General features: G+C 37.4%; 1 protein-coding gene and 1 pseudogene across 1 annotated transcript in view; one reads left to right on the top strand and one right to left on the bottom strand.

The window, feature by feature from the left end:
• Positions 1-2,712: 2,712 nt before the first annotated feature.
• Positions 2,713-16,611, bottom strand: part of Adgrv1 (adhesion G protein-coupled receptor V1) — a 521,596-nt gene continuing 507,697 nt past the window's right edge. The window contains exons 87-89 of the mRNA XM_027927625.2: positions 14,988-15,179; positions 11,088-11,262; positions 2,713-2,831 (exon numbers count right to left, since the gene is read on the bottom strand). Of these exons, the coding sequence (XP_027783426.2) occupies positions 2,713-2,831; positions 11,088-11,262; positions 14,988-15,179 (486 nt within the window). The remainder of the gene's footprint in view (positions 2,832-11,087; positions 11,263-14,987; positions 15,180-16,611) is intronic.
• LOC114086355 (developmental pluripotency-associated 5 protein-like) lies at positions 15,526-15,930 on the top strand (annotated as a pseudogene).

Genomic DNA, 16,611 nt, shown 5'->3' on the forward strand with positions numbered 1-16,611 from the left:
TGCTATCCATCATGTGATGTAGCCCAGGAGGCCCTCATCAGAGGCCGAACAGATGGAGCTGCCCTATCTTGAATTTTCAGCCTCTAAAACTGTAAACTAAATAAACCTCTTCAGTTTATAAGGTACCTAGTCATGAGTATTTTATTATAGCAACAGAAAATGAACTAATAAGATAGGCCATTTCAAAATTAAATAATGTTTGCTATAGATCTTGAGCAGAATGAATTACAGAAAAAAGTTGATGAATTATAGCTTGAAAATGAAAGCTATTTGGTAACATGAAGATGGTATGAAATCTGATTGATTCAATAATCACTATCCATTTGAATTTTTTTTCCTAAGAAAAACATCTGTAGCAATCTCTAAAAGATCAAGAAAAATGATGCTCTCTAATTTAGCTACTAGAATAAAGATGATTTAACATAAAATTTAAAGAACCCTAATTTTGTAATATCCTAAATAACCTTGAATTGTACACTTTAAGTGGGTAAGTTGTGTAAAATAAGAATTATATCTTAATAAAGCTGTTAAAGAAATGTTATGGATAACAAGAAATTTCGACCTAACTGAATGAGAAAGGTCACAGGTGATATCTGAGTGTTCCAATCTCATTCTTGAGAATTTGATTTGATTTGCTTCTTCCTCCTGAAAAAGCAAGTGTCTCATTTTAGTCTACACTGGGAGGAAACAGGAAGGGAACTACTGCTGCTGTTGGCTTATGAACTTTGTTTTTGCAGACCAAGGGTTGAACCCAGGGATTTGTACATACTAGGCAAGCGCTCTACCACTGAGTCACATCAACAGCCCTAGAAGCCACAGTACTAAGGATTTCCTTCCAATATTTAAAAGAACAGTGGCAGGTGGTCCTTGGCAATACAGACAGCAATAGAAATACAGTAAACTAAAGAAAGAAAAGTATCCCTGTTTGTCATTTTTTTTTTTTGCTAGGGTTTCCCAAATTCTGAAACCATATAGAAACAAGCACCATTTGTCAAAAATTACCTTTGTCAGACAGTTGAGTGGCTAGATATCTGCTAAGTATGTTACTAGTGAATATGACTAGAGTATTCCACACAGTGAACATTTGTATTTCTGTAATCATCATCATGCAATAAAAATCCACTAACAATTTTCAAATGCTTACCAATTTCAAAAATACATTAAATGGAAAGTGACATTTTAAGTTAGGGTGGGTGCAAGTAGGAGAATCAGTTCTAACTTAAAATGGACTACAATGCAACATTGTAGGTTAAAAGACAACTCACTTGTCCCTTAAGGTGAATTCAATCTTATTACCATAATTCCGAAAGCTCCTAAAAAAAAAAAAAAAATTGAGTGCTCCAAAGATACAGTCTTGGTTTTTATGCTGTTTGACACTGTTGGGTAGCCTTTGCTTGCTATTTATGAGGACCATTTACTAACCAAAACTCAATATAGCAGGGAGGAGACAGATTAGGGAGAGTCCTCACAGGAAGAGGAGAGATTTATTTGACATCTCCTCAAGATAAATGAAGCCACTTCAGGAGAGAGAGAGAGAGAGAGAGAGAGAGAGAGAGAGAGAGAGAGAGAGAGAGAAAGAAGAAGAAGAAGAAGAAGGAGGAGGAGGAGGAGGAGGAGGAGGAGGAGGAGGAGGAGGAGGAGGAGGGAGGGGAGGAAGGGGAGGAAGGGGAGGAGGAGGAGGAGGAGAAGAGAAGAGAAGAGAAGAGAAGGAAGCAAGCCACACAAGGATAGGGCACTTGGATATTTTTAATTGTGACTTTAAGGGAAGTTATTAACAGAATAAAATATTCTCCCAGATTTAAAAAAAAAAAATTTCCTGAGATGCCACTGGTTTTCTCAAAAAGACTTAGGAATTAAAAAATAAAAGGTCAAAGCCTTCTTCAGCACAATCTTGTTCTGTTCCTAATGATTCTCCTGGAACAACAGTCAATGAAATCACCTTTAACACATCAGGGTTTGTTCTGGGCTGTACTTTCTGATTTCTCATTCCAAGACAAAGAAAGACTAAAAATCCAAAACAAGATTTTTTTTTTTCCAAAACAAACTCTGTATTGTTTGAATGAGCCACTTCTCAGCTGTGTGAAAGGCTTGGTGGAGTTATTTTTATCTGGGGACAAGACATTCATTCTGGAAAGAGTTCAGATCCCTAATTTTATGATGAGCAGAAATATATACTGTTGGCGAAAGACTATGTTAACTGCAGTATCCCTGTCAGCACTTAGGTGCAGAACCCTCAGCACAACATAATTTTATGGATCTCAGGAATTAAGTCTCCTAGATGCAGTGAAGTCTCGATCCAGGTCATTGAATCAGTGCTAGAAGAACACAGATATTTGACGCCATCTAGATACACTTCACTTTTTTGCTCACGCACATTTTCTCAAATAATGAGCCTGCATGATGCCAAATGAATCCCAGTGTTTTTATTGGTTATTACTTCCACTAAACAATGTTAGCCAAGTAAAATGATTAAAAGTCAACTAATATTCTTGTAATATGTATATCCTATTAACCTATTTAAATGGGTATTTATATAGCAGTGTATTTTCAGGTTGCACAAATATAAGTCATTTATATTCCAAATATAACAATCACTTCTGTGTTAATCAGTACAACTCACAGATTCCTATTTCACAGCTGCATGTACTTAGAGGCTTAGTACAAAACCAAGACAAATGTGAAAGTATCCTCATTTGAACAGTTAGTGAAGCCTTAGAGGTGGGTGTCGGCGATGGGTATCCTCCTAAGTTCTACAATCTGGGAGTCAGTCAAGGTGCCTCCCTCCTGGCTGCCTTGACCAGATTCATTATCACTGACACTGAGACCAGCACCTGCAATGACAAAAGAATAAACATGAAAACAGTGCAGTGAGTTCTTGAGTTATATTAAGCCCAAACATGTTTATTTCTATATTATTTTTTTAAAAAAGAACTATACATTTAAAATAGATATTAATCCCTATCAGTTATGGAAGTATATTGACATTGACTTTGGTAACTTTCAAACCGGAATTAATCTCTAAAGACACAAATTTGTGGTCTCCATTGTTGTTTATTTTTGTTTGTTTCTGCATGGTAGATGGGTAGAACTTACTACCAAGAATGCTGTTTCTCAATTAAGGGCTTATCAAAATAAAAAATCTGGAGGTTTATGAGATTTTTTTCAGCAGGTGAGCAGGGTTTGTTGTTAGAAAACATAAATCCTCCAACCTCACAACTTCCACTGAGCCCAGCAGCTCCATTAGTTGACACTCAGTGTTGGTCAGTGATCTTCGAAGAAAAACAGGCACCAAAGACACTGGCTCTGAATGATCAGAGCTGATTCCAAGATGTAGGTAATTGTCTGGCTGTGCTGAAACAGATCCACACAGGGATCCTATGAAGCCAGCTTCTGTTAACTACAGACAGTACCTGATATCTGTTTTCAGGACACTCCAATACTCCTTTTTTTTTTTTTTTCACAATTCAGAATAATAAATTCTAAAACTATGCCAGACTAACACCTGTTCTTTTTTTTTTCCTGTAATACCTAGAACAACATGAACGCTCATGTATTGTTCTTTCTCTCTCTCTCTCTCTCTCTCTCTCTCTCTCTCTCTCTCATATACACACACCACACACACACACACACACAGGGGATGTGGTCACAGGGTATGCTTGTGTGAATCACCAGAGCTCACAGCTCCTCCCCCTCTGCTTGGCACCAGACTCCGCAAAAAAGGAGAAAATGAAAACCCAGTTTCCTGGGTAGCTGAGACATCTTTCTCAGTCTGAGATAGTCTGAGACAGAGGAGGGACAATTCTACAGAGTTGGCAGCTATGGGAAGATGGTGAATTTGCCTCAGCGTAACCTATGTGGAGAAGGAAGTGCAAACACACTGGTGCTCCTTCTGGCTGAGCCCTCCCTCTCCTGGGCCTCTGTCCTTCACACCCTCTCTGTTAAAGGCTGCTGTTGAAATTTCACTTCCTTCCTTTGCTTCAATGTCACATAACTTGCCCATCTCATCCTCTGATCTGCTGACTCTTTCCAGAGCTCTTCTGCTTTCTCTTGCATCTCCTCCTGCTGTCTCAGCATGGCAGCGCCTGTCTTAAGCCCTGCTTCAGAGCCAACAGGACCTTTCTGACCCTTGGTGCTCTCCCACCTCTCCTGAATCATGCATGGCATTTGCCTGGCTTCTGAAGGAAAGCCTGTTCTCAAAGGACAAATGGACATGCTTCTCTGCCAGGGATATAGGAAGACTGTTCAACTTGAAAGAACTTCAGGGAATTGGTAAGATAGTGGCCATCCTACAAGGAGGAGGTGACCGAGACCGTGAGATCCATAGCATCTTTAACTGGGCAAGAACGAGCTCAAGGGCTTAGAAACAGAACTGCCCAACATGGGACCAGCTAGGAAGATCCAGGGAGGACCCCAAAATCAGCACCAAAGAAGAGCAGTCTTAATGATTTAACAGGTATCAACCCACAGTGATCTCAGAGTCTGCCTACTTTAAATCCCATAAGGAATGCTGTAATAAAGCCTTTGGTGACCACAGGGACAAAGCGCCCTAGAAAGAAAAGTTCAGAGTACTGAGTGCACTGAACTTGTTTAGTAGCCAAGGGCCCTGAGAGATGGAAGAACATTCTAGCCTCCCCTTGAGTTATTACATCTAAATGACCTACCTTGTCCTCCTTCCTAATGTCTTCCCAGTTAAAATAAACACCCAATATCCAAATACTAATCCGTCACAGAGACTCAGAAAGGGCACATATTACACATAAGAATGACTAAGCAGAACTGGGAACACAAACTAGGTCTATATCTTTGTCATTCACTGAGTGGTCTCAAATGATACTTGGCAGTAAGTATTATGATTTTCTCTAAGGTACTTTGGTATTTATCTTTTAAGCCAAAATTTTGAGAAAAACCCAGCTATTGTGATAACAGCAACTCTTCCCTTTGGTGGACAGAGCAGGCAACTTTGAAGGAATTCATGCAATAATTTACATTAATCTTGACCTTCCCCTTTTCTTAATGTTGAAACACGATTCGGTTAGGAAAAGGGTGATTATTGGGCTGGGGATATAGCTCGATTGGTAGAGTACTTGCCTCACATGCACAAGGCCCTGGGTTCAATCCCCAGTACCACAAAACAACAACAACAACAATAAAAAAGGGGGGTGATTATTAGTCCTATTTTAAAGATGCAGAAACTGAGTGAAGATCAGAGATGTCCACTGAAGTGCCCACATCAGACCACAGGGAAGTCACAGAATGGAGATATCTACCAGCCTTGTGATCCCAAATGGAAGGTGTTTTCTTCTACACCATATTGCCTCTTCTGAGGACAGCTTTGATCTGTCAATTCCTTCATCATGAAGTTTAAAGTGTTCCTCTTTGTCTACAGAATAAATTTCAAATTCCTTGGCACATATTTAAATTCTTTCTAATCCCGTGCCACTGAATGTCATGGCACAGGAACAAGCAGGTGTTGTGGATTACATTGTGAACTTTTAAAATTATTATTATATATAACAATAAATTGAACCCAAGAAATAATTTATAACATATACTGAATCTTAACCCTGCCAGACACTGTCCTAGGTGTTTTACATAGATGATTTCCAAGCCCCATAAAAACCTACAAACTAATTATAATAATCCTCATTTGATAAATGAGGAAACTGAAAGGCTGAGTCCCTTGCTGAAGTCGCACAGTTAATAGACTGCAGAACTGGGATTTCAACACAGGGTTCTCTGACTTTGTGGCCCATTCTTAGTTTTCTTAGTTTTTAACAGTTTTCCAGTGTGAAAGGGACAAGAAGGTCATATTCATTCCTTCATTCTTTTTTCTGAGGAAAAAATTTCAAAATCTTTCCAAACTTGAATTTTTCCCTTTCATTCTCAACTAACTCTGATACACTACACTGCAGAAGTTCTTGGAGTTTTAACAAGCAACAGTGGTTTGATGTGTGATCTCTCACAGAGAAACTTGAGGAGTTTGTTTTGGGTCTTAATTCTGAATGTTTTCATTTGTGTTCAAAGACTTGTCATTCATTTCCTTCTAACTGAAGAAGAAGTCATATCTGGATTTCCAGGAGGGAAATGTTTACTGTGACATTTGAGTCATTGGCCTGAGGTAAAACTGGAAGCTAAGGCATTGGGGATGATGGGGAATCAGGCTAGTAGCTCTGGGAGAAGCTGTCTGTGAAGAGAGGCGTTTCTATGCCAAATATGCTCCAAACTTGACATTTTCTAGGATCTTGTCAGCTTTTGGATCTACATGAAAGTGTCAGTACTCAAGACAATTCTTGTTAGGAATGTAAATACAGTACATTCCCTTCCACTCTACCCTCACCCTCAGTGTAGACTGAGTCTCTCTTCTATTTAGCCTGATGCTTTTTCTTCCCTAAAATGAAGGCTGAACAAGGGTAACTGTTCCCATTCTCCTAAAGGCTTGGTTGGGGGCACTGATGATACATCAGATAGTTCTATTTAAAAACAAACAAACAATAATATCCAAGACACCACTATTTTAGAACTGATGGTCTCACTTGCCTATGGAAAGGCTGGTGCTCTTCAAGACCAACTAATGGAAGTATGTATTCTTTTTAGAGTAAAATGTGGATTTCTCATAGAAAAACACTTTATGAACTAGAAAATGGCAATAGTGGTTTTCTGGTTTTAAGCAAAATTCAGTATGGTTAAAATTCAGATGGGGAGGCTGGGGTTGTGGCTCAGCAGTAGAGCGCTTGCCTCACATGTGCGACACCTTGGGTTCAATCCTCAGCACCACATAAAAATAAATAAGTGAAATAAAGGTATTGTGTCCAACGACAACTAAAAAATAAGTATTAAAAAATTCAGATGGAAAACAGTTCATGACTGGCTTTGGAGTCAGGACTTCCTAGTTTAAACTAATATACTTGTTTTACTGTTACTTTGAAATTTGCAACAAAAACTGTACACCAACATGGTGGTCTCAAAAATATTGTCTTTTTCATTTTTGAATTTGGTTGTAGCTGTTAGAGGTGAAGATAAAGGCACATTTCTAAGTGCTTAAAAAGAAGTGATAGTATTTTCCTGTTTGGAAACGGATTATCTGAGCTTTCTTTCCCTCTTAGAGGTCTAATCTTTCTCAGTTTAATGTAATTAGAAAGAGAATGTCTTAGCTAAAGAGACATTAAATTATCTCTACTATACCCAGTAAAGGCATTCTAACCACTGAATTTATATTTTATTTATTTATTTGTACAGGAGATTAAATCCATGGTGCTTAACAACTGAGCCACACCCCCAGTCCTTTTTATTTTTTAATTTGAGATAGGGTCTTGGTAAGTTGCTTAGGGCCTCACTAAGTTGCTGAGGCTGGCTTTGAACTCTTTTTTTTTTAGAGAAAGAGGGAGAGAGAGAGAATTTTAATATTTATTTTTTAGTATTTGGCGGACACAACATCTTTGTTTGTATGTGGTGTTGAGGATGGAACCCGGGCCGCACACATGCCAGGCGAGCGCGCTACCGCTTGAGCCACATCCCCAGCCCTGGCTTTGAACTCTTGATCCTCCTGCCTCAGCTTCCTGAGTTGCTGGGATTACAGGTGTGTGCCACTACACCTGGCTTATTTCAGTCTTTTAATATGTGCTCAAATATCTCAACATTATTCTTTATTGAAAAAATAAAAAATAAGTTCTTAGAGTAATTGAAAGGGCACAGGAAATGTTATCAAAACTTGACTACTGAAAGACCTATTTGGTCCTCTTTCCAGGAAGTCATCCATCCATCCAAATGTAAAAGAAAAGCCTGTTCATACATTGAAGAAATAAAAAAACATTAGGTATCAAATTTCTAAGACACTAAGATGCCTTTAGATCAGTTTAAAAGAATAATGTAAATTTTTATTTTTAAACACCATAATTTACAATTCAGTAAATTTTATATTTTTGATACTCAAATACATATGAGAGACAAGATCAACCAGAAACTGTGGATGCTAGACAATTTGCATTTATGTTCAAAAGGGCAGCCATTGCTCAGCTCCAATGGAGCAGTGTAATCTAGATTTCAGGTATTCTGTTGCTAAATTTTTTCTAGAAATTCTGGGTTTTTATGGGCTGTCTCTAAACTTTTATATTGGGTCAAAAATATTAGAATGACATGGATCAAACAAAACACCATGTTTGGCTGAATCTGGCCTATAGGTCAATTGTAAATTCAGCTGTAGATGGAATGGCATGTGAATTGCTCCTTTATTTGACCTTATTCTGTGATGGAGAATGTCTGGGCGGAGTGCTTGGTTATTATAGTACCTTTTCTAAAAATACAAGGAACCAATGTTAGAGATTGTTATTTTTATCTTTTAAAGTATTTATTTCCTAATGAGCCTAGGGAACTCTGAGGAATGCTAAACTAAATCTATAAGTAAGCAAGTCATTCCATACATTCCTGAATCAAATGCATTTAGTACTTGCTATATGTATATATATATAAAACATGCAGATCTAATTGAATTATGCTCCAGGAATTCGTTTTATGTTTCCAGCGTCAGACCATCAACAACTGACAACACTGTATGTAGAACTGGGGACATAATTTGCCCTGAGCATGATTTTTAATCTGAAAGCTCCTTTTCAGTTCTAACTCCAATGGCTGTTTTATATAGCTGATCATTCTCTCTTTCCTAAAACTCTCTTCCCTCTTTTGTTTTTGTTCTGACTATGCCAGAGTTTCTCTGTGGGACCCTTGTCTATTTACTCTTCAGTGTAGTTATTATATAGGACTTTGTTCCTGTTTTTCTTCCCTTTCCTTCTCTCCCCTCCATTCCTCATCTCTTTCCCCTTCTCCTTCCACTCTCCCAGATCTTACCTTGTTTGTCCATAGCTATAGGTATAAGCTATATATAATCTCTGTGTGGATCACTTTCAAATATTAACTTCCATTCTGGACACTCACCTAAGATCCCAACCTGAATACTCAGGAGCCACTAGGCCTAACATCTAAGTCTTAACTCCTCAGCTTCCCCCTGCTGACAAAACATAAATACAAATAAACAAATGTCTGATTACTGTTCCTCAGTCACCCAGGGCAGCAGCAGGAGCTTTGCAACTGTCCTCTGGGTTCCTCCTCAGCGTTCTTCCTGTGTTATTCTTATTTGTTTTCACTCCTAACATTTGAGGCTTTGACCTCATTTCCTTGGACCACAATAATAAACTCCCAGTCTTTCTGATATTGCTTCTAAATTTACTCTTAGTACTTTCATAAAAGTTATTCAGCCTCAAAAACTGATGGGAACATGTTAGGCCTCTCCTCAAAAACCTTCATGGCTATGTTCTACAAAAATCTCACTCCTTACCGTGATGACTGAACAGTAATTTAATATTATGCAAAATATCAACAAGTGTTCTGCTTCCCCAAATGAATCTACCAATAAATGTGCTTCAGAAATACCAGGTTGAGGGGCTAAAGTTGTGGCTCAGTGTCAGAGTGCTTGCCTAGCACATGTGAGGCACTGGGTTTAAACCTCAGCATCACATAAAAATGAAATGAAGAAATTGTGTCCACCTACAACTAAAAACTAAATATTTGAAAAAAAAAAGATCAGGTTGAACTAAATAAAGTGGGCTTCTTTAGGAGTTTTAGAGCTACTAAAACAATAATATGTAGTAAGAATCTTTGCCATTTCTCAAATACACTTGATCAAGGGATCCTCCTATGGAGAAATGACTGTGAAGAGCTTCTTGCCAAACAGGCCCCACCCTGTCAAGCTTTTGGGCTTTGACTAATTCTATTTCCTCAGTTTGTAAGGCCCTTCTTCCATTATATATGTGTTTAAAAAGTACAGGTTCTTCAAAAATCAAAACAATATATCTCATAGCCAATCAAACTGTAACATAATCAAATGTACTTTTGAATAAATATTTCAGCAAGTTCACCTAAGCATGAACATATCTTTCTTATTTGGATATATAGAAATTAAAAGTTCATATATATTTTAATAATAGTGACAGTTCAACATTTTTTTCTGAGGAAAAGAATGTTTTAAAACTACCCATTAGGGGCTGGAGTTGTAGCTCAGTGGTAGAGAACTTGCCTAGCATGTGTGAGGCACTGGGTTCAATTTTTCAGCATCACATATAAATGAATAACAATAAAGGCCCATCAACAACTAAAAAAAATTTTTTTAAACAACTTTAAAAAAATTACCAGTAAGGTTTGAGAAACCTAAAATTATCTCACAATTATCTTTTAAGAATAGAATTTTGACAAATGAATTACCTACTATATCTATACTATAAATGTAAACATGTAGACACTAGAAGAATACACATTAACTAATTTCCTGAAGAGCACATGACCTTTAATCATGTTTCCAGGGTCCTTCATGTGACTTAGCATATTTTTAGCATCACACACTGCTAAACTGTGGTGATTAGGACTGCATTTCTGTCCTCTGTAAGAGTTCCTCGTTGGGGTCACAGGTTGAGTGGGATTGACTATACAGCGTTTCATTGCCACTTTATATAAACATAAAGGGCAATGAAACTCTGTGTGTGTTTGTGTGTATGTATGTATGTGTGTGTGTGTGTGTGTGCATGTGTATATAAAGGAGCAATGAAATAATATACATATATATGTATATATAAAGGAACAATGAAATAAAGGGTCAATGAAATGCTGTATGTGATGGCACTTTGAAAACTATAGAACTATACAACACTGCTTGAAGATTCTGCTTGAAAAATACTCCACAAGAAGATCTTTTTGGCAGGTCAGAGGCAAAATTCCCTCAGTGAAATCTCTACTAGCTATCTTACACAGAACTTGACTCAATAGTGTCTTGGTGTTTTAGCAAGATTCTAGAACAGAGAAATTTACATTTAGTTGGAGTATGCCTCATTCTTTCTTAAAAGTAAATTATATATTATTTTTAGGTTGTGCTATATTTGGTGCCAAGAACAAAATATTCTAGAGTTTAACTGGGATTAGGAAAGGGTCATGAGAATCAGGATGTGCGAAGGGTACTGATGGTACTGTTGCCACTTCGTGAGAAGATAAAAATAGTATCGTAAAGGAGTTCCTACTTCTAATGTAATTTGTGGGTTCATACATACCAGTTTTTAATGCAAATATCAAGTCATCAAACTCCTGTGACTCTTCATCCGCTATCAACGACCCCTGGCCATATCCTGCAGTAGGGAATGTAGCTCCATTTTGTGGACTTGTCTTCAAATCAGGGCTGGCTTGACTGGCTTGTTGGAAGGACACTCTCTCCCAGTCAGGTGACACCTTTTGAATTGGGATAAAGGGAAAAGGAAACCATAATGTGAATGCATTCACATTCATTTTGAAATGCGTATTAACAATTTATTTCCACATCTCATTATAAAGACCTAGTGAAATAGCTATTGAATTGTTTTTAAATTAAGACCTTTAGTTTTATCTTAATTCTTTAGGAAATTATGTCTTTCCTTGTATCAATCTAATCTGGTGATTTAAATCATTTCTGTATTAGAATTACATGTAGATTTCTGTCCTGTAATGTGTACAGAAATAAAACTAATTTTAATCTAATAAATATACTTTTTTATTTTTTTAAGATGTGCAGAAGGAAATTCTGTTATGTACATATACATACATATTAGAGACTACTCCTAATCTTTAATCTAAAATACATTTTAAATATAGTGGTTATCTATAAGAACACACTAAATTGAAAAAGAAAGGTTTTTTAAACCCCTCCTTGTTTTCATTTAAATGATTAAGAAAATAAGTTCTATCATTAAATGTTTAAATGTACTCATGTTCCTCTATGTTACTGGTAAACAATTCCTTAATCCTTCCTTTCCTTTCCAAGGCTTTCCTTCTGTGAAAGTCTTTTTATAATGCCTCCGACAGTCCCTCCTAGACAGCTGGATCAAGGCCAGTTCCAAGTCTCTGAGGAATGCAGAGCACACATTGAGCTATGTGGCTATGCAACATCCCAATGAACACTCTAGCAGTGGCTCTAGCCCAGGAATTGGACCATCATAGCTGCTGCTTACTAGGATAAGATTTTTTTTAAAATTTTTTATTTCTTTTTTTCCAGTTATACATAAAAGTAGAATATATTTTGACATACATACACAGAGTATAACTTCCCATTTTTGTGGGTGTACATGATGTGGAGTTCCACTGCTAGTGTATTCATATATGAACATAGAAAAGTTATGTCTAATTCATTCTACTGTCTTTCCTATTCCCATCCCCATCCCTTAACTTCATTCCCCTTTGTCTAATCCAGTGAACTTCCTCTCCCTGTTTATTGTGAGTTAGCATATCAGAGAGAACATTCAGCCTTTGGTTTTTTGGGGATTGGTTTATTTCATTTAGCATGATAGTCTCCAGTTCCATCCATTTACCAGCAAATGCCATAATTTTCTTCTTCTTTATGGCTGAGAAATATTCCAGTATGTGTGTGTGTGTGTGTGTGTGTGTGTGTGTGTGTGTGTGTATGTATACTTTAGTTGGAGTATGCCTCATTCTTTCTTATCATTTATATATGATAATGTGATATATATATATATATATATATATATATATATATATATATATATATATATCACATTTTCTTTATCCAAATATCTGTGGAAGGGCACCTAGGTTGGAATCCATAGTTTACTATTGTGAGTTGAGCTGCTATAAACATTGATTTGGCTGCCTTACTGTGGTATGCTGATTTTAAGCCCTTTGGGTATATGCAGAAGAGTGGAATAACTAGGTCAAATGGTGGTCCCATTCCAAGTTTTCTAAGGAATCTCCATACTGCTTTCCAGAGTGGTTATAGCAATTGGCAGTCCCACCAGCAATGTATGAGTGTACCTTTCCCCCCACATCCTTGCCAAGATTTATTGTTACTTGTATTCTTGATAATTGCCATTCTGACTGGGGTGAGATGAAATCTCAGAGTAGTTTTAATTTTCATTTCTTTAATTACTAGAGGTATTGAACATTTTCTCATATATTGGATGACTGATTGCATTTCTTCTTCTATGAAGTGTCTGTTCAGTTCTTTTAGCATAAGGTTTTCTGAGAGACTGTAGGGGTACTTTATACTGAGAAAAATGACCAGAGGACTTTAGAAATTACACTGAAAGAAGCCGGGCTTGGTGGCGTACGCCTGCAATCCCAGCAGTTTGGGAGACTGAGATAGGATTGCAAATTCAAGGCCAGCCTCAGCAATTTAGTGGGGCCTCAACTTAGTGAGGCCCTCAGCAATGCGGTGAGATACTTCCTCAAAAAAAAAAAAAAAAGGGGATATGGCTCAGCTCAGTAGTAAAATGCACCTGAGTTAATCCCCAGTAAAAAAAAAAAGTACACTAAAAGGAGATGATTCCTTAAAATATTTAATGTGAAGTTGATCATCTTGATGAGCACTGTCCAAAAGAACTTTCTGCCATGATACAAATAATTTATGTCTATGTTCTTGAATACCTAAAGCTACCAGACACATGGTTGTTAGCGCTTAAAATGTGGACAGGGTGAAAGACAAATCGAATCTTTAGTGTTTTAAAATTTTAGTTTAAATTTAAATAGCCACATGCAGATAATGGCTATTTTATATGAGTGTTCATATCTAGACAAATGTTAGATTAGCTAATCATTCACAAAGACAAAAAAAAAGTTTTTGAAGATTCATTTCTGAACTTTTCATTATAAAAATATCTGGGTTTTTTTGCTGTCAATTTTGATGAAATAATTCTATTTTTTAAGAACTTTTGGGTAACAGAAATGGTACTAGATTTCCAAATATTTAGAGGTTCTATAACCTTATCTCAAATTTTAAATATTATACTTGAACTTACTCATCTTATAGCTAAAATGTGCATCCTTTGATCAAAATATCTCTCTATTTTTCCCACCCACAGTCCCTGGCACACACCTTTTTACTGTTTCCCTATTATCAGTTAATAATTCTTTACATGAAATTTCCTTTGTTTCAAATATGTATATATATACATATATATGAATATAAACAATATACATATATATAATGTGTGTGTTATAGCATTTATATACAAATACAATTTGACTTGTGATCATTTACCTTAATTTTAATCTGACAGGAATAAAATTACTTTCTATATTGCCATGGAGGACAAAAAAAAGTCTCTGGGCAGGTAGATCACCTATCTATTTCCCTCTCTCCCTCCTTCTTTCCTATTGCTTGATCAATAAGCTGTTTTCCTTTCAGACAAATGTATTTTGGATTCCTGTTATTTTGCAGGACACAAAGACAAATGCCATTTCCCTTGGCTACTTAATACAGAGAGGGCAATATGTGCTGCATGAGGAATGATAGCCAAGAACATCTCAGGCCCCACAGAGATTGTCATGGATGTGCATTACCATCTCTTCCTGGCTAGATGTATCCAGGTTTGCCTTAAAATCTGAGCAGTGGTCTCATGCTATGGGTTGCATGAAAGGTTAGTGGCAATGTGATTCAGACACAGGAAATCAAACTGATGTGGATAGAATGCAGAGAACTGCAGGAGGTAGATTTTACAGATGAAATCCTGGCTGGATTTTTCAGTAGTGCCACAGAAGCACTGGTTCTGAAACTTCTTCGTTCTAAAATATTTTCTAGTCTTTAAGGTGAAAGAAGTTTCAGCTTATTTTCTTTTCACTGAGTGTTTGGATGAAGGAGGAAAACTGTGGGAACATTTTTAGGAGAAATACTATTTTATAAATTACTTCTTAGGAGGACTCACTCACTGTCATATCAAATTAAAAAAGATCTTGTTAAATTTTGCTGTCTTTGACTTCCCATTACAAATTACTAGTCAGTATAGATCACAGTGTAAGGAAGAGGAATAATTACGAAACAAGTATGTTACTACTACCCTGAGGAAAGAAAGGTCCAGAAAGCAGAGGATGTCAACAGGTAAAGAATATAAAAGTTGTCAAGCATCGTTTATCTTATAATTTTTTTTTGACATGAGGAGACTATCAAGGGGGGGTGGGGATAAGCACACCTCTTCCATAGCACTGATAAGATTCTGGGTGGACTTGCTGATTTCACCCCCAGCAGGAGGCATTCCACTCCCTGGGGTGAAAAAGGCTGTGCTGGGTCCTGGGTGGCCATTCATTTCCACGGTATAGCTGGCCTTCATAGGGCAACACATTTGGTTGTGTAGAATGAAATAGACCACAAAAACATAAAGTCCCTGCAAAAGAAAAAAAAAAAAACATTAATATGTCAAAGGAAGTTCTGCCATTACACTGGAGAATAAACACATTTGCATGCAGAATTGATTTTCTACAAATGTTCTTCAAATTCTATCAAAAGCCAAGAATTCTAGAACATGTTAGCAGTATAGCAAGAAGCCACTGTAAATCCAAATGTCACAAAACGTTCATCAATGTCCTTTAGGAGAACTCACTTTTCACTGATAAAATAGCTTTCTATCTTGGTTAAAATATAAGCCCTACAAATACATGAAAGTAGATAGAATGGTAGAGGTATTTCTGATTAGCTGTGTACATTTTGCTTTAGAAAACAAACCTCTTGGCATGGTTAGGACTCGCCTCCGCAAGACAGTGGTTGGTTTCCAGGAATTCAAGATGGGAGCATTTCCAAAATGTGAAGCTATTCCACTGTGGGTGAAAGTTCTGGAAGACCTGAGAGATCCAGAGATGTTCCAGGTCCAAATGCAACTGCTGGAAGCCCTGCTCGGCCGGCCAGCATGGATCTTGAATCCCTTACAGTAAGCAAGTGAGGAAGGCCATGCTCCAGCAGAAGGCTCTGGAATCTTCAGATCCCCTAAGGTCGTGGTTTATGGCTCCCACTTGTTGAGCCCCAGACCAAGTGGATGCTTCAGTCCCTGGCTGAGTGGCAGCACCAGTGGCAGAAGCCAGGAATGCTCAAACTTGGGGAAGCCATGAATACCCTTCCAACTAGGCCCTTGGATGAAGTGAAGCCAGTTTCCAGCCAATGTGATTGGAACCCATATGTAGAAATTAGGTTGTGGCAAGAGCTGGAGTGGGGCTGGCTTGTTTTAAACTCTGCTATAACCTCTACAAAGGAGGTAGGGGAAAACCAAGTATTTTGGAGTCTCTGCCTTGCTCTGAGTCTTAATGTGTATTTCTCTTTCCAAGGTAACTAATGAAAGAACAAAGTTTTAAATAAGGGAGGAAAAAAAAAAAAAAAAGAAAGCAAATCTTTGCCTTTCTCACTTTCTCTATCTATCTCACTTTCTCTCACCCTCTCTCTTAGTAAAATGGTTGAAGTGGGAGTACCAAATGCTCCACTCACATTGTAAATATCTGGAAGGGCAGTATTAACTGAGCCTCCTAATTTCCTTTGTGTGTCTCACCTACTTATCGCATTTGGAAGTACAATCACTGGGTAGGGACTCCGAGGAATTCATTGGATTGCTTAATATTTAGCATGCCTTGCTTCTCAGTACATGTTATGAAAGAATAATAAAGCTATCTTATGCATTCTTCGAGAGCTGCCGGCCCTTTAAATTCTTTTGCAATCTGATCAAACTCTTGACAATGTCTATGCTGACGTCACAGATAGCAATTCACATTCTGCATTTGTGTTCTAGACATTCCACACTGGCTCTCCTTCATGATTTCTACAAGGGGTCCACT

This window comes from Marmota flaviventris, chromosome 5 (assembly GCF_047511675.1).
Source record: "Marmota flaviventris isolate mMarFla1 chromosome 5, mMarFla1.hap1, whole genome shotgun sequence".
NCBI lineage: Eukaryota > Metazoa > Chordata > Mammalia > Rodentia > Sciuridae > Marmota > Marmota flaviventris.